The following is an 18,385-nucleotide window of genomic DNA, read 5'->3' on the forward strand; positions in this document are numbered from 1 at the left end:
ACCAGGTTGGTTGGGTGGGCTAGGGTCTGCAGTGTGGAGAGGGTGCCGCTTGACCAGATGTACTTCACTGAGTCACCTCTTGGCCTAGGTAAGCAGCTACTCACCTCCCAGCATCATGGTCAAGTCTGGAGTGTTTATGATTATGCCCTAATGGGAGGAGGCTGATGGGCCGGAGGCAGAGATGGAGGAAACCCACTAACTATGAGAAGCTTCCTCAGGAACAACTGTTGACTATTTTTAGGTGTTGTGGTTGTTTTTAAAAGTTCTTCTTGGATGGGTTTCATAAGTCTTAGTTGTGACAAGTGTGCCGTGGTTATGTGAGATGTTAACATTGGGGACAGCTGGATGTGGGTGTAGGAACTTGGGGGCTATCTTTTCAGCATTTCAGAAAATCTAAAATTATTCTAAAATACAGTGTTTATTTAAAAAAAATGAGACAACCAATAAATGAAAATAAACAAGATTTTCCCTCCCCATCTAAAAAAGTGTTTTTAGAGAAGCAACCCAAAATATTTCCAGATGAAATCGGTATTGGGATGGGGCTATCCCAGGAGCCGGGAGGTGGCACTTCAGGGTTTGGTGTAGGTTCTTCCCACTTTAGTCTGGAAATGTCTTCATAATAGATCGATGAAAGAAATGTGTTTCTGGGGTCAGTCGGCCTGCTGTACCATTGACAGTCTGTGACTATGGGTGTGTGACTGTCCCTGAGACACAGGAACAAGGGCAGCTCTATGGTGGCTGGGAGGTGGTCTCGAAGAACACAGCTGTTCTGAGATGAGGGGAACACCCAGGCCAGATGGGGGCACCAGAGCTGAACCCATGGAGGCTGCCAGCGCTCCTGGGTGCTCTTTTGCTCAGTGGTATGGATGAACTTTTCGGTGACCCTTGGTTCCTGGACCTGATGGTGGATGATGATGTGTCCTTCATGCCCACTTGGGGGGAGACTGACCCCACAGCCAGCACCAGGGGCGATGTGAGTGGGATGCCCCTCAAACAGTCCCTTTTGGAACATACGGTCTCTTTTGGAACAAGGGCCCGGGTTCTAATGGTGTGGGCACTGAGGGAGGTGGGCTGGGAAAGGGCCAGGAGTGTGGGCCCTGCAGCAGCCAGCTGTGTCTGAGGGCCAATCAAAGCTCTGAACTTGGGTTTCCTGCCCCTCAAAAGCTTGATAACCCACATCTAGGCCCCATGCTGCTCCCAGGTCAAGGCCTGCACTGCAGGGCTTCTCTAACACGGGGCTTGGGCCTCAGTCCGCCCATGTGGACAGTGAGGTTGCTTGACACTTGCTGGGTTCCTTGGGCTCAAGGAATTCCACCAGTGGCCCCTCTTGCATGTCAGAATCCTGGGCCAGCCTGTCCCAGTCATCCCTTCTCAGAGGCAGTGCCACTGTGACCTGCTGCTCACACAAAGTGAGTCTGGTGAGCAGAAGGCCCAGTTTGAGGTGGGCCATGACCCAACCAGGGAAGGCTTACAGCTTCGCCACTCCTGTCAGATGGTCCAGGGGGAATGCAGGGCCATCACCGCCGGTAACGGTAGCGCTTGAAGTGGAACCAGAGCTGGAAGATGCCATTGGCGAACTGGCAGCGAAAGCCATGGCGGTGTGAATATTCCCACTCGCGGTTGACAATCTTGAAGGCAATGTCCTCATAGGGCGGCCCGGCGTGGAAGCGAAGGGTGGCAAAGTCCTTGTTGTCAGGACAGGCCTCCAGGAAGTACTCAGGGGTAGAGCGCTTGTCGATGAGGTCGGGGTAGAAGATGTTGAACTTGTAGCCCTGTACAATCTTGGGTGGCGGGTTGTCAAAGTCATAGTGCGTCTGGTTGTACTTGTTCCACTCGAAGCCCGTGTGCACACGATTGAAGAAGCGTGGTTTACGCGGACGGTACTTGTCAGCCCACAGGTAGGCCTTGCCTGTCAGTGGCATCTCCACACTGAACTGCGCTTCATCCTGGCCCATGCCCTCCTTGGCCCGCCGGAAGAAGATGTCCTCTGCGCTCTCACTTGCATCACCTGTGGGGGGGTGGCGGCTGTTATTCGGGACTGAGGTACTACTGGGCTTCAGCCCCCCACCCCCCGCATTCACAGGGAGGCTGGGCCTCCCTCCCAGGATGGTGTGAAGGGCAGCCTAAGCCTACCCCACCCTAATAGGTCTCTCACAGAATTGAGGCTCAGGGTAAAGGCACAGAGAGGGACAGGCCCTGGCTCTCAACCTGCCTTGCCTGCCCAGTGCCCCCTATCCTCAGGCATCTATGCTCATTGTCCTCCCAGTGTGGGCACCAAACATCATATGTTCCCTGCTGAGTGGCTGAAGACCCTGACTGTTAGAGACCTGCCAGGGGACCCTGGGCAGGGGCCTTCCTGAGGCTGTTCCTCTTCTGCACCCAGAACAACAGTAGCGCAGGGAGGCTAAGGTGCGCCCCTGCCCCTGCTCCTCTAGTGAGTAGCATATAAGGAGCTCACAGCAGGGCTGGGCATAGGATATAAAAATGACCATCACCCTAGCCTGTGTGGTTCAGTGGTTAGAGCACTGGCCTGGGCACCAAAGAGTCACGGGTTCGATTCCCAGTCAAGGGCACATGCCTAGGTTGCAGGTTCGATCCCTGGCCCCAGTCAAATGTGTGCAGAAAGCAACCAATCAATGTGTCTCTCTCACATCGATATTTCTCTCTCTCCCCGTCCCTCCCTTCTATTCTCGTAACCCCCACCGCCCCAATGGCCTTTTCCTTGGGGCCAGCGGGTCACCAAGCCCACTGAATGAAAGTAGACAAACATCTAATCTCTGAATGTTCAGAGACAGGGAAGGAGGGGGAAAGAAACAGGTTCATTATCAAGACCCCTGGCTGGCCCTGGCCCCAGCAGCCTCTTGCCCCAATAGTCCCCCTGCCCACACCCAGATAATGGCTTTATTTGCCCCTGGTGCACACCTGTGACCTGAAGCTGCTGCCGTGACAGCTGTAAGCGCTGCAGGTCCTCGTCAGGCTCTAGTACGTGGGCGTCCAGTGGCAGCTCATGGGCTGTGAGCAGCCGGGGACTGTACTTGCCCGCGTCGTAGTCGTCCAGGCTCTGCTGGATCAGGTCCTCCTCCATGAGTACAGCCTCCCCCTCTGCTTCGCCCTCTGCCGGTGTTGCCTCCTCTGACTCAGGCTCTACATGGCCGCCCTCCAAGGAGGGCCCAGGTGGGGTCAGGGCCTGGTCCTCAGGCTCCAGGCTTTGAGGCGAGAAAGGCAGGGCTGAGGATGGGCTGGGTGGGCAGTTGCCCTGATCCCTCCAGGGGTATGTGGAGCCCCTTGGAGTAGGGGGGTTCATCCTGGGCCCCCAGGTGAGGAAGGGGAACTTCTGAGTAGGGCCTACCTTTGGCCAGGAGACTGGGGCTCCTGCTTAAGGATGGGGAATAGTGGCTCACTCTCCACACCCTGCTCCTGTTTCAGCTTGTAGAGCTTCTGCCGCAGCACGTCCTGGTGCCGCTCACGAAGCCTGGAACATGGGCTGGGTGGTCACCCTGACTGGGTGGGGGTAGGGTGTTCCATCCTCCCTCAGACTTTCTCATGATCCCCCCCCTTTTGCTGCTAGGACACAGAGGTTGAGAGGGCAGCAAGTGGGTACAACACAGGCTGGGGCCCCAGCCCAGTATGTTCATTCCATGGTTAAGGCTTTTGACCATGAGAAAAATGGGACTTGAGGTCAGAAACCTCAGAGGGCTATCTCATAGCCGGGAGAGGGCAGGTCCCTACACCAGGGTATTAACATGGGGGTGTAACCTAACGGCAAGGCTGGGCCAGAAAAGAGGCGGAGCAGGCAGAGAAGATAAATTTAGAGGCAAGTACACAGTCAGCTGCAGGCAAGCGCTGTGTTTACACAGCAGTGCCAAGCACGCTGAGAATTTGTACACAGGGTGTGGGGGGCAAGCAGAAGGCGGGGATAGGCAGCCTGGGGACTTCTTGTGATGCCTGCTGACCCCACCTGAAACAAAGGTCAGGTGCTTAATAAAGGCGGTAAGGAAGGCAAGCCAATATGGCCCCCAAGGTTACTTAGGGGCCAGGCCCACTCAACAGGACTGATGGAGATGGCTCCTGTCCCCTAGGTAAGATCTCAAGAGACATGAGACCCACCCACCCACCCAGGACAGTACCCTGCTGAGGTGACTGATACCCGCTTCCCACTCACCTGGCACGTGCCATGTGGGCACGCAGCTGTTGCAGTAGGCTCTCCCAGTACCCCATGTCCAGGTTGGGGCCCCCGGCCCGGATCTTGCCCTCGATACCCTGGAAGATGACCTGCAGCTGGCTGTACGTCTTCCCTTTGAAGACTGACTGCACATCGGAGCTGACAGAGGTGTTGACGCCCTCTCGCCGCTCGCCTGCAGTGAGGCAGGGGCCACTCAGCACCACGCTGGGACCCAGGTGCCCAGTCTACCATCCTTGCCCATCACTGCCTTCCCCAAACCACATGGAAGAGCCAGGAGTGTTTGCCCAGCAGCCGGACTGTTTGGAATTCAGATCCTGCTATGCCAGTCCCAGCTGTGTAATCTTGGAGAAGTAGCTCACCCTCTCTGGGCCTGTTTTCCCCTCTATGAAGCCCGTTGAGACCATGCATGTGGGCACTGTGCTGTGCCTGACACAGAGGACACTTCATCACAACAGGAAGAGCTGCTTATTTCCCAGGTACTGCGGGAAGTCCTCACACTGCCCCAAGACAAACAGGCCCCTCTGTCCTGCAGGAAGTCTGTCCCAGTATCTATCATGGGCTGGGAGCCCAAGGACACATCCCTTCCTTCTAGACTGAGAGGCCCCTGAGGACAGGGCCAGATACTGCCTGACCCTACCTGCTTTGGCAAACCAGCCTCCTTGTTGCTTATCATAGATGCCAAGCCCAGCTCCTGCCCCAGGGCCTTTGCACATGTAGTACTTTTCATCAGCAACAACTATCCTCAGCAATCAGCAAGAAGGTACCTGCTACATTCTTCCCTGACCACCAGATTACTCCCTTGGACTGCACCCCAATATGTGGCTTCCCAAGGGCAAGGACCTCCCTGGGCTTCCCAGTGCTGTTTCTCTAGCACTCAGCTGGGCTGACTGGGAGCTCTGTATGAAGCTGCTGGGTGAATAAGGGAGTGGGCAACGAACTCATGTTCCCTTCTGGAAAGCAAGATTCGAGGACCCCTGTTGCTGGACACATGGTCACAGTGGATCATACAGGTTTGAGAGGTACCCAAGTCCCTGTGACCATCCAACCTTGGACCCCAGAACCAGCATCTAGAGACTCAGTCCCTTTTGTTGTGTACCCAAGTGGCCCTCAGCAGCACTGGCCTCAGTAGTCAACCTACAGGCTGGGAACGTGCCCTTGGTCTACAATAGGCCCAGAAACAAGGGACCAAAACTGAATTTGGCAACAACCCCCATATCAGGCCAAGCGGAATCGAGCCTTGCTCTCAAACAGATGGAGCCACCAGTGAAAACTAACAACCCAAACAGAAAGCTGTTCCTGTGAAAGCCAAGAGCTGTTCAGTCATGTTCAAAAGAAGCTATGTCTTAGGCTTGGAAGCCACCCTGAATATCCATGGGCAGAGCATTGGAAGCGGCCAGACATGTGGGATGTCCCTTCAGCCAGTGGGGAGGGTTCTTCAGCCTTTGAAGAAAACACCCTGCTCCCAGTCTATATCCAGCCCAGCTAACACCAGCCAGGGGGAGAGAGAAGCATTTCCTGACACACAGGATATCCAAGAACTACCTGCCCTCCTCCAGAAATTATGGCAGGTTGTGCCCCACCAAGATGAGGGCACAAACCACAAAAGGAAATGTGGGGTCCCAGAAAGAGGGGCTCCCTTACTGAAGAAAATGGAGCCCCAGGAGGATGGTAGGGGCCAACCCACTGCATTGGGGGGTGGGAGAGAAAGGGCCTGGGGACAAGAAAAAGGGGGCCTGATGAGCTTCTCGATGTGTCTGAGCACTTTCAAGGTACAGCTGGAAGGCTGGGGTGGGTGGTGGACAGCGTCATATATGCAGGTTCTGTTTCCAGTGTTTGACACTACTTACCCATTTCTCTTCATTCAACCCTCCTGGAGGGGTTTTACCATGTCTATGCAACAAAAAGGACAACTGAGCACCCAGGATGGAGCTGACCAGCCATGGTTACTGAGCTGCTCAGTGGCCTGTATTGGCACCTAGAGCCACACTCGTAACTGTTATTCTGTCCACCGGCCCCATAGTACCCTTCCAACCAGGTCTATACCCATTCCCAATACCACCAAAAGAGACTTCCTGGACACACGTTTCTGACAACCAAGAGTTTCTCTTCCTTTCTCAGGAAGTTACTACAGGATGTAACTGCTAAGAGGACGTGAGAAACAAAACTCCTTTACAAAAATAAAGGATATTTGTCCTTTCTGTAAGAGGAAGGAAATTGTCCCGACCCACATCTGAGATGTGAATGACATTTACAAGGCCAGGGGGAAGGGAGGGCTCACATCCTCAGCCACCAGAAGTGGGTGACGAAGAATAAAGCTTAGTAACAGAGACATGAGGCCCACAGAACCTGGAACTGTTAAAGTCAGTGGCTTTAGGGGGCTGGAGGCGCAAGCCTGTTGCAATTGGTGATGAGCTTTTAGAGCACTGGCTCTCAACTGGGGCAATTCTGCCTCCAGGGATTATGGGAGAGTTCATCACCTCTATGAACATACACACGTGGTAATTTTGATAAAGAAAAAAACAACCCTGGGTTAAAAAAAAACGCCAACTTGAAAAGAGTGGGATTTCCCACCAAGCAGAGCTGGGTCCTGCCTTCACTCAAACAGTCTCCAGAGAAAACTTGACACCCAAACAAAAAGCCCCTGCTGGCACTGCTCCCAGGGAAGCCTGGCACTGCTGAGTAATCACTTAAAGGAAGCCCCTCCATCCCGGGAGAACCTCTAGCCCAGGACTTGGAGGTCCCACTGTTCAGTGCTGCCCCCTGGTGGCTCCCAAAGAGGCCTCCAGAGGGCTGTGGAAAACCCAAAAGAAGAAACAGGCTAGCTTCCCATAGAACCACCTGGCCCTTGGCAACTCCCACCAATACAGATACATGTGCCCAAGAGCACACCCTGGTATCTTTCTGCTCAGCTGCTCGGGGTCAGCGCTGGCCCTGCATTACCTGGGCCCTTGCCAGAGGCCTCCAGCTTGCGGAGCTTAGAGATTTCATCCTCTGTGATGATGGTCATGTCCCGCCAGAAGTCCACATTCTTGCCCTGCTCAAGTTCCATGTATACCTGGAGGGGCAGGCACAGAGAGGTGGGGTAAAAGTACATCTTGGGGAAGCCAGGCTGTGGGTGGTGGGGCTGGGCAGTACCTGGATATCCTCCAGCAGGTCCTCCATGTCAGCCACCGTGAGGCCATTGAGGAAGGTATAAGGCTCATGCATCTCTACAGCCAGGTCATCATCCTCAGCACTGATGTACTTGGCCAGCAGGTCAATGGGCTTGGCCCGTCCATCCCGGATTCGAATCTTGGAGCTGCAGGGAGGGGGGTGTGTGTGTGTCAGAGCCCAGGCTATGGCCTCCCTCCCATAATCCTGCCCATGGGGGTGACCAGTGTGGGAGCCAGGGGAGGAGCCCAGCCCACAGGGGGTGGTGGTCAGGGAAGGCTTCCTGAAAGAGATGGCATCATGTGGAGAAAAGTTAGCTAGGAGGCACAGGCCCATAAGGGGCAGCAACAGGAGTGAGCATGAGGTCTGATGAGCAGTGGTGAGAGTGGAGCCAGAGGGGCAGAGAGGACCACTTCTCAGTGGACAGGATGCCCAAGCTGAAAGATCTAGAGCCTCAGTGCTGTATCCCAGGGGACACAGGTCAGAGGCTGACCCTTGTCTCACCTGAGGTGAGCCTCTGGCCAGGATTGGTGTGGCTGGCAGAGAGAAGGGCGAGGAGGGGGCCAGGGGTGGGCTCTGGGTGCACACACACAGGGCCACTGGTTCAGATACCTGTGTGGTCTCAAACAACTCAAAAGCCCCAGGAGCCTCATTTTCCTTCTCTATAAACACGGTTGATGAGCAAACACCCCTGTGGGCTAGAGGGACTAGCACACTACACTCAGCTTGTGCAGTTCTGAGACAAGTAGCCAGTGCATTCAGGAGTTTGCTCAGCACTCAGTCCAATGGGAGAGACAGGAGTGCACCAGCAACAGGTGTGCATGCAAAGCAGGGGCTAGTGCCAGAAAAGGGGTTGAGGAGGGCTCTCCCCGCAAGGATGTAATAGGCAAAACCACAAAGGGTGAGGGGGAATAGCTGGGATAGTAGGTTCTAGGAAGTGTAAATAGCAAGTGCAAAGGCCCTGGGGCAGAAACAAGCTCTATGTGTTTGAGTCCAGAAACAGGGTGGTGGGTGAAGGGAGGCAATGCAGGGTTTTGGTAAACAAAGGCTGGTGGTGGGCAGCCCCCCGCCTCTCCCCGCCTGAGCACAGCACCGAAGCTTGGCCTGCTGGAGGTGGAAGTTGTCTTCCTGTTCCTCCCACGTCTTGAAGTGCTCCGCCTCCTTCTCCCGCTGCAGCATCTCCAGCTCCTGCTCACGCATGGCCTTTTCCCGCTCCCGCTCCAGCCTCAGCTGCTTCACCTGGGGGGTGCACAGGGAGGATGAAGGCAGGGCAGCTGGATAATGGGGGTCTTGTGGGGCCTGCCCTGTGTCCTCCCAGGCCATGAGATCCCCTAGGGTTGTGGATGGGACTATAACCCAGGCCTAGCCCCAACCCACCAGCTCTGGACACAGGTATTGGTCCAGGGAAGCCTGAGGTTTCAGACAGACCCTGGGCAGGAGAGGCCCTCATTCTACTGAAGACATAGCAGCCTGGAGCTGGCAGGACCACTTTGGCCACCCTGAGAGGAGAGTCTGAGCATAAAACCCAGAGGCCAGGAAAGCCAATGTGAAGCAGCTCGCTGGAGATACTGCCTAAGCCCCTGGATCAAGCTGTTCCTAAAGCCAGCACCCCTTGGACTTTCCATGTAAGCCAATCAGGTCCTGTTTGACTTAAACAAGGGCAAACCAGCCTTGGGGCCCCTATGAAGGAAGGCCTCCTGACTCCATGTGGACAGGTCAAGGGCACCCCCACCTTCTGTAACTCTAGTCGATTGTCCTCCTGGATTCTCTTGTTCCGCTCTTTCAGCTCCTTCTCCTCCAGGTGGCTGATCCCCTTCTTCTCCAGGGCCTGGAAGCGTCAACCACAGGCCTGCTGAGCAGAGGTGCCTCCCTTCCACTGCCCTCCCTGGAACCTCCCATGAGGAAGCTTCGACACACTCGTGTATAAAGACAGAGGTGAATAGACCACAGCATCTGCTTTGCAGATGACGAGAGTAAAGCAACCTGTTCCCAGGCACACCTCATGCCTTCCACTAGAAGATGCTCTCCACCCTCCACTACAAATCAAATCAATTTGATACAATCGAACCTACAAAGCCCCCTCTACTGTGAGTGAAACATGTGCTGAAGCACAGAAGAGACACAGCTGGGCCCACTCCTGCAGGGATCATGGGAGAGTCTGTTGGGACCTGCTGACTTGTTTCACGGAGAAACCTAGCTGGACTTGCTGTGTGCGGTGAAGCCCTCTCATGGGTGAACTCCCCAAGGCCATACTGGGCTGAGAAAGGCTCACTGGGGTAATGCCTGAGCATGTATGTGCTCACACCAATCGAACTACAGCAAGCTTATTCATTTGCATTGGCCCTGGGGACAGAGCTTACCCTGTGGAGCTCAGTTTGGCAGGAACTGTACATTATAAATTAGGATGTATACTTAGAAATCACCTTTGCAATGAGACCTTTCTGGGACTGCTTATTTTATTTTGTTAATCCTCACCCAAGGATATTCTTTCCATTGATTTTTAGAGAGAGTGGAAGGGAGGGGGTAGGAAAGAAGGGAAAGAGGGAGGGGGAGGGAGAGACAGAGGAACACTGATGTGTGAGAGAGACACTGATTGGTTGCCTTCCACATATGCCCTGATGGTCCAGGGATCGAACCTGCAACCCAGGTATATGCCCTTGACCGGGAATTGAACCCGAGACCTTTTGGTGCCCAGGCCCACCCTCTAAACACTGAGCCACACCTGCTAGGGCTGGGCCCGCTTATTAATTGTGGTCACCGCTGCACCACACCTGCCTTTGTTCTCTCTTCTATGTACTTTGCTAACTTACTTATTATAGTTCGTCTCCCTCTCGAGACTGCTGGACCCACAGGGATAGTGATCTCTGTCTCCCTCGCTTGTGGGTGTGTGCCCAGGGTCCACACAGTATCCAGCATCTGGCAGGTGCACCATACAAGTTTGTTAGTAAAGTGCTAGAAATGCAGGAGCAGTGCCCTGATAAAGAATACCAGAGAGACCTGGGAGACCAAGGGGACCAGGACAGTCTCTCTGAAAAAGGACCATGTCAGCTGAGATCTGAAGGATGAGAAAGAACCAGCCACAAAAGAGGTAGGGAGTATTCTAAGGCAGAGGAATGGTGAGTACAAAGGCCAAGGTGGAATGGGCTCAGTGTATTCAAAAGAGTGGCAAGAATCCATGCCTAGAATGTGGGCAATGAGTGGAGATGCCCCAGCCTCCAACTGTGCCTGCTTCTCCCCCTCTCTCTGACCACCGATGGGTGCTATGTTGGGTTGAACTGCATCCTCCCCCCAAATATGTTCACATCTCAACACCTGGAAGCTGTATATGTGATCTTTTTTGGAAACAGAGTCTCTGCAGATATAATTAGTTAAGGTGAGGTCATTCTAGATTAGGCTGGGCCCTAATCCAGTGACTGGTGTCCTTATAGGGAAAAATAAATTTAGACACAGAGAGGATAATGCCATGTGAAGATACAGACACAGAGGGAAGACAGCTATGTGATGGCAGAGGCAGAGACTACAGTGATAAAGCCACAAGTCATGGGTTGCCAGCAATCATCAGAAGCTGGAAGAGATAGGAAGAATCCTACCCCAGATCCTCCTAAGGGAGGATGGCCCTGCTGCCACCTTGATTTCAGACTTCTGGCCTCCAGAACTGTAACAGAAATTCTGTTGTTCTCAGCTCTATGCCCAAGGCCATGACTGCAGGTTAAGTAACCACTGAGTAATTTTCACCTCAAGGATGAAATGACAGCTCTGAGCTGACAGAGTAAAACCATGGAATCTCACCTTGAGTGTGTGACACTAAGAATCTATTCCCAGTCACACTGAGGTTAGGCTGGTTTGGGGGGCAAAGCATGCCGAAATGTTATACTGCAACAGACGAGAGCAAAACCGGTATATGTGTATGCACGTGTGTGTATAAGATAAACTCTGCATGGCAAAGTGCAGCCTGGGAATGTGTGCTGTGAGTGCTAAACAACATCTCTTGAAATAGAAGTTGTAGCCTGGCCAGCATGGCTCAGCGGTTGAGCATCAACCTATGATCCAGGAGATCGAGGTTCAATTCCGGGTCAGGGCACATGCCTGGCTTGCCGGCTCAATCCCCAGCAGGGGGCATGCAGGAGGCAGCCGATCAATGGCTCTCCCATCACTGATGTTTCTATCTCTCTCTCTCCCTCTCAGTTCCTCTCTCTGAAATCAATAAAGATATATTTAAAAAGAAAAAACAGAAGTTATAAAAAATATGTGAAGTAAAAACGATTAGAAAGGCAGGAAAATTTTGCGAATGGCACAAACACAGAACTAATCATCAAGCACTTTGTGGATACGACCAGCTCACCTTGTTCCAGATGAAGGTGCCCAGGAGGTTGTTGTCGCCAAAGGGATTGTCGGTGTTGGTGTAGCCCATGTATTCCTCGCCCCAGCCCATTTTCTCCCGTTTCTTCCTCTCCTTGGCCTCCTTCTTGGCCAGTCGCCGAGCCCGCTTCTCCTCAGGCGTCTCAAAGGCCTTCATAAGCTCCTCCTGCTGCTTCCGCTCCTCACGTAGCCGCAGCCGCTCCTGCAAGCTCTGTTGCTGGCTCAGGGCTGCAGCCACCTCCCGTGGGCTCTGGGAGTGGTCTGGGGATGCAGAGCTGGATGAGGAGGAGCAAGAGCGTGTCCGCCGGTGGCGGGCCCAGCGGCCCTGCGGCTGCCACTGCCGCTCATTGTCTGAATCGGACTGAGAGGATTGGCCCTGTGAGCGCCATCGGGGTGGTTGTGGGCTCCGGCTCTGCCTTCCTCGCTGCTGCCACTGGTCTTCCTCTGAATCTGACCTGGGAAGGAAATCCGAAAGGGTCTGCTACTGCCTGCTAGTCAGTCATTTGTTTGAAATATGTTTAGTGAGCACCTGCTGTGTGCCAGGGACTGTTCTAGATCCTGGGAACATAGCAGTGACCAAATCATTGATGGTCCCTTCCTTCGTGGGGCTCACATTAACAAGGAAACACACAGTGTGATATGGGATAGTGCTTTGAACCACAAAGAAATAATGTGAAATTAGGGAACAGAAGGTAAGAGAGGGTCTCCCCGAGGAGATAACTATAGGAAGTGGAGGAGGGAGGTATGGGGAGATCTGGGTGGAGGGTAATCCAGGCAGAGGGCATAGCAAGAACAAAGGCCTTGGGTAACAATTTACTTGGCAAGTTCAAGGAACAGCAAGGAGGCCCATGTGGCTGGAGCAGAGTAAGCGAGGGGAAGAGTGAGGAGATGAGGGCAGGGAGGTGGGCTGGGGCTAGATGGTACAAGAGCAATAAGAGTTTGAACCAGAAGACCTGATCTCTCCAAGGTGCCAAGTGAGGGCTTACAGGAAAAAATGGTGTTTAAACTAGCCATACAGGATGGGCAGGAGTGAACTGGAGTAAAACTGGCAGCAATAAAGGGCCAGGGAAGGGCACTGGGAACAGGGAACATAATGGGCAAGACTCTAGGGATGGATTCTTTTCCTCTCCTCTGAGCAAGGAGAGGAAAAACTAAATCTGTCTTTAGTTTGTTAAATGTTCCACCTATTAAGCTCATGTCAAAAAATCTGGAGACTTCTGGTCAAGATGGTGGCATAGGTAAATGTGGTACTCGAACCCTCCCACAATCACATTAAAAATTAAAAATTAAACTACAGAACCACCATCATTCAGAAACATCTGAAATATAGCTGAATGGAAGTCCCTTTCTCTCTTTCTAAAAATCAATTAAAAATCTTTAAAAAATAAAAAATAAAATCTGGAGGGATGGCTATCTTTGCTGTGGAGGTCCCCCGAGTGAGGGGTCCCAGCCTCACACCAGCCCACTCAAACCAGATTCCAGTGCCAGGAGAACAAGTCCCCATAACTCTGGCTTTAAAACCAGTGGGGAATGTGGCTGAGTGAGACAGAGGCTGCTGGAGTCCCAGGCAGTTCCTCTTAAAGGGCACGTGCATGAACATACTTGGACTCATTCCCTCTGAGCTCCAGCACTGGGGCAGCAGCTTGAAAGAAACCAGGGACATACGGGGAGGAACTGAATTGTCTGGCATCAGGGCAAGAACTGGGGGTGCAGCTTTCTGCCAGACAAGTGCTGACAGAGGCCACTGTTCCTTTTTTGAGACACACCCCCCCCCCCCCCCCCCCCGCCCCAGCCAATAGGCAGGAGCCATATCTGAGTCTCTGTCAACCTGGCTGACACTGTTTGCCCCACCCTGGTGATTCCCTGAGACCCGATCCCACCCAACTTGCTGGTCCATCCAAGCCGTTTCCAGTAGCTTTTCCATATAACTGGCTTCTCTTGCCTTATACTTTGGGCTTTCCTAAAATCTCTCAAACAAGTAGCAGCTGGCCTCTGCATACTCCCTGCCTCTTGCTAAGTGGTCCCAGGCCTGGCACTAGCAGCAGCCTGCTTGGTTCACACCTTGGCCTCTCCTGGGCACCTCCAAGCCCAACACAAGTAGCAGCCATCTGCAGATCACTCTGTAGCTCGTCCCAGGCGGCCCCAGGGAGGGCACAGGTGGTGGCTAACTTTTTACCTTCTGGGAAGCCCCAGGGCCAGTGTACCTGGTGGACAGCTTCTGACCATGGCAGATTACAACCCTACCACCTCCAAAAGTGACACACTGAAGGGGTATATTCAGTGAGCACCAAAGCCCCACTGAAGGAAGTCATGCTCCATAGGGTCAGCTTCTGCACAGCAGCACCCTCACTGCAGCTGCAGCTGGTCCTCGCAGCTGATTGGCCTGAGGGTCAATCCCTCCCAGTGACACTAAGAGCAATCAAGACTCAACTACAACAGGAAAGTGCACACAGCACACACATGGGCATACCTGGATAGCCCAGCTAGGGTGACTAGGGAGGCTGTGCCACTGGGTCCTACAGGACACCAACTACACAAGGCCACTCTACCTAATAGACAGAAACATAGGGAGGCAGCCAAAATATGGAGAAAAAGAAACAGGTCCCAGATGCAAGAATAGTAGAAATCTCCAGAAAAAGAAATAAATGCAATGGAGGGCAAGCAAACTACCAGATGCAGAGTTCAAAACAATGGTTATAAGGATGCTCAAGAAACTTAGGTGAAAACTTCAACAGCATGAAAAAGGACATAGAAACCATAAAAAAGAACCAGTCAGAAATGAAAATGAAATGGCAATAAATACATATCTATGAACAATTGAATCTAAAAATCAAAATAAATGAACAAGCAGGACAGAAACAAACTAACAGATACAGAGAACATTTTGACAGTTGCCAGATGGGAGAGGGGATGGGTGAAAAAGGTGAAGGGATTAAGAAGTACAAATTGTGCCCAGCCGGTGTGGCTCAGTGGTTGAGTGTTGACCCATGAACCAAGAGGTCCCAGGTTCAATTCCCAGTGAGGGCACATGCCCATGTTTTGGGCTTGATCCCAGTTGGGGGCGTGCAGGAGGCAGCCGATTGATGTTTCTCTCTCTCTATCCATCTCCCTTCCTCTCTCTAAAATCAATAAAAACATATTTTAAAAAAAGAAGAAAAAAAAAGTACAACTAGGCCCTGGCCAGTGTGGTTGTTTGGAATTGTCCCGTGCACTGAAAGGTTGCTGGTTCAATTCTTGGTCAAGGCACATGCCCAGGTTGCTTGTCAATCACCAGTAGGTGGTGTGCAGGAGGCAGTCAATCAATGTTTCTCTCTCACATCCGTGTCTCTCTCCCCCTCTCCATTCCTCTCCAAAAATCAATTTTAAAACTTTTAACAAAATAAAAATAAGTTTAAAGAAAAAAAGAAGTATAAGTTGGTAGTTACAGAATAGTCATGGGTAGTTACAGAAAAGTATAGCAAAGGGAATATAGTCAATAATATTTTAATGATTATGTATGGTATCAAATGGATATGAGACTTATCAGAATGATCACTTAGCAGTTAATTAATACCTAATCACTGGGGTGTACACCCAAAACTAATATAATATTGTATGTTGCCTCAGCGGGGTGGCTCAGTTAGCTGAAACATTGTCCCATACACCAAAAAGGTTGTGGGTTTGATTCCTGGACAGGGCATTTACCTAGGTTATGGGTTCAATCCCGTCAGGCATGTATGGGAGACAAACCATTGATGTTTCTCTACCCCCCCTCTAAAAATCAATAAACATATCCTCAGGTGAGGATTTATATATATATATAGTCAACTGCCATTGAAAAATAAAAAATGGTCCAGCCGGCCACCCATGAACTAGGAAATCATGGTTCAATTCCCAGTCAGGGCACATGCCTGGCTTGTGGGCTTGATCCCCAGCAGGGGGCGTGCAGGAGGCAGCTGATCAATGACTCTCTCATAGATGTTTCTATTTCTCTCTCCCTCTACCCTCCTCGCTCTAAAATCAATAAAAACATATTTGAAAAAAAAGAAAAAGGAATCATGATTTTTAAAAATCTGACCTATGAAAACCAATTATTTTGGAAGCCTTGGACATGTAAATTTTTATAAACATTAATTAGATATCTACAGTGGTTGATTCTTGTGAACAATTCAAATACTAGAAAACAGTATATGAAAAAATACAAAAATGACAATAACAAGACTTACTGCTACACGTGAGCTAAACTTTCAACACTGGGGCCTTAATCCAGGGTCAACAAAACTTTCTGGAAAAAAACCCCAGCTCTGCTGCTGTAGTGCAAAAGCAGCTGTGGATGGTATGTAAACAAATGGGCATGGCTATGTTTCAAGTAAAGTTTTATTTCTGGACACTAAAATTTGAATTTCATATAATTTTCACATAATAAAATACTGCTCTTTTGATTTTTTTCTTTACCATTTCAAAATGTAAAAACTATTCTTGGCCACAGGCTGTAGTTGGCCAATCCCTTGTTTAAACCATCTCTTCATTATTTCTGTTCTGCTACTTAGAGCTTCCTGGAATTCCTGGGTGGCAATGATCTTAGGAGACTGAAAAGGAAAAGCCACCTTCTCAGCCTAGAGGGCAATCAGCTGCGTCTGACTATGGCTATTCTGGTTAGGGTGTGGAGAACAGGCTGAAAGAGTGATTTCAAAGCAGTGTGCCACAAGAATTTTTATTAATCCTCATCCTCGGATATTTTTTCCATTGATTTTCTTTAGAGAGTGAAAGTGAGGGAGAGAGGGAGGAAGAGGGAGAAAGAGAGACACACCAATTTATTGCCTCCTGCACGTGTCCCAACCAGGGCCCCAGATTGAACCTGCAACCCAGGTATGTGCCCTTGATGGGAAATCGAGCCTATGACCCTTCAGTGCTCGGGATGACACTCTAACCACTGAGTCATGCCGGCCAGAGCCACCACAAGAATTTTTAAATCAAGCAATACCTGACTGTTCAGTCAGGGGCATTCTTTCCCTTAGATTGTCAAATAAAAAATGACAATAGTCAACACAATAACTATCCTGTGTTAATGAATCAAAATTATTCCTTTTTTTTTTTCTGTAAGGTTGGCAAAAAAACCCCAAAAAACTATTTTTTGGCGTGCTACAGAATTTTGTAGTTTATGTGTGCCATGAGATAAAAAAGGTTGAAAATTCCTGGGCTGAAGGAATGGAAAACAATGAATGTCTGGAGAGGAAATCTTGTGTCCCCATGGAAATATTGAGGACACAGGTAAGTAAACTTGGGTCATAGCGGGGAAATGAATGGCCTGAGTGTCATAGCCTGTTAGGGGCTGAGCGGGCACTGGGATCCCGGTTTTGGAGTCAGTTCCCATCACTGTGCTGGTTCCTCTGTGCTGGAACAGACTGAGACCAAGTCTGGCAAGGTGTCCCATCTACAGAATTAAAGGGCTGTGGGTCATGGGGAAGTTGAGACCACGTCCTAGGAGTCAACTGAGTCCTGCCACCTGCCATCAACAGTTCTCTCTCACATCCACCTCCATTAGAAAGTGTTGTCACCTCTACTTCCGAAATCCAACTCAAATTTACCCACTTTCTCACTGTGCCTCCCACAGTCTCCCTCTCCTGAAGGCCACCATCATCTGTTGCCTGGACGACTATTATTCTCCTCCTTCCTGGTGTCACTCCTGCCTACCTCCACAGTCAGTCCCTTCACCAACGTGAAAGCCAGAGGGAATTCTGCAAAGTAAGCCAGATCACGTCACTCCCTTGTTCAAAATCCTCCCGTGGCCCCCTACTTCCCTACGAATAATGGCCAAACCCTTCACCCCAACACCCAAGAACCTGCACAACCTGGTGTCCCATTACCACTGTGTCACCTGCCTCGCTCAATGGGCTACTTGCTGTCCCTCCAAACATCCGGTGTCCTGCCTGAAATACCTCTTGCTTTCCTTCCGCTGCCTGATGTCCATTTCTCCGGGAAGCTCTCCCTAACTCCGGGGTCTCCCCACTCCTCAGGAGCCGAATCCCCAGCGCTGCTCAAGCAGCGACCCCACCTGCGTTCCCGGCTTCGCCGCCTCCGCCGCCCCTCGTCGTTCCGGCGCCGCCGGTTTCGCCGCCCATGGCTCCCGCTCCGATTTCGGCTCCGACTCCCACTCCGGCTCCGCCGCCTTCGGCCTCTGCGACCTCTGCGACCCGCTGACCGCGAGCGAGAGCGTGTATCCCGACCCATCAGCTGGGACGATGGCGGCCTCGCTGACACAAATATCCGGGGCCTGCGCCGGGGGCTTTCCTCGGCCGCGGCGCGCGCCAGGCTGCCCTGGACGAGCCTGAACCGGTAGATAGGAGTCCATCCCGCCACGCTATCCGCGGGCACTCTAACCCATTGTAACCTCTCATCGCTTGCAAAAGTGGTCCGCGTGATAGACTCAAGAAGGACTCTGGCCTCCCAGGTTAGGAACTCGCCGTTCAGGCAGTGCTAGAAGCAGCCCCATATGGGTCCTCGTGCCTTAGGATAGGCTGTGAGCTGAGCAAACGGGAACCCGGAATTGCTAGTGGGGCGGGGCCTGGAGAGGGGAGACCAAAAAAGGGCGGGTCCAGGGAGGAGGTGGAGCCTTGTGGGCGGGGCCAAAAGGAGTCTGTACCGGGAGCGAGGTCTCTTGGCCAGTGTAGGCAGGGAAGCCCCAAGACTGTGGGTTCGAATCCTGACTTCTAA

At 51.9% G+C, this 18,385-nt stretch overlaps 1 protein-coding gene across 1 annotated transcript; it reads right to left on the reverse strand.

Annotated features, from left to right (window-relative positions):
* Nucleotides 1-399: 399 nt before the first annotated feature.
* Nucleotides 400-17,919, reverse strand: CACTIN (cactin, spliceosome C complex subunit). The gene is made up of 10 exons (XM_016197829.2): nucleotides 17,727-17,919; nucleotides 11,676-12,147; nucleotides 9,066-9,161; nucleotides 8,427-8,572; nucleotides 7,319-7,481; nucleotides 7,124-7,238; nucleotides 4,163-4,355; nucleotides 3,350-3,472; nucleotides 2,923-3,206; nucleotides 400-2,008 (listed from the first exon to the last, which is right to left on the reverse strand). Exons 1-10 carry the CDS (start codon nucleotides 17,900-17,902, stop codon nucleotides 1,518-1,520), a joined length of 2,259 nt encoding a protein of 752 aa, XP_016053315.1. The 5' UTR covers nucleotides 17,903-17,919; the 3' UTR covers nucleotides 400-1,517.
* Nucleotides 17,920-18,385: the final 466 nt, after the last annotated feature.

This window comes from Miniopterus natalensis, chromosome 4, assembly GCF_054644295.1.
Source record: "Miniopterus natalensis isolate mMinNat1 chromosome 4, mMinNat1.hap1, whole genome shotgun sequence".
NCBI lineage: Eukaryota > Metazoa > Chordata > Mammalia > Chiroptera > Miniopteridae > Miniopterus > Miniopterus natalensis.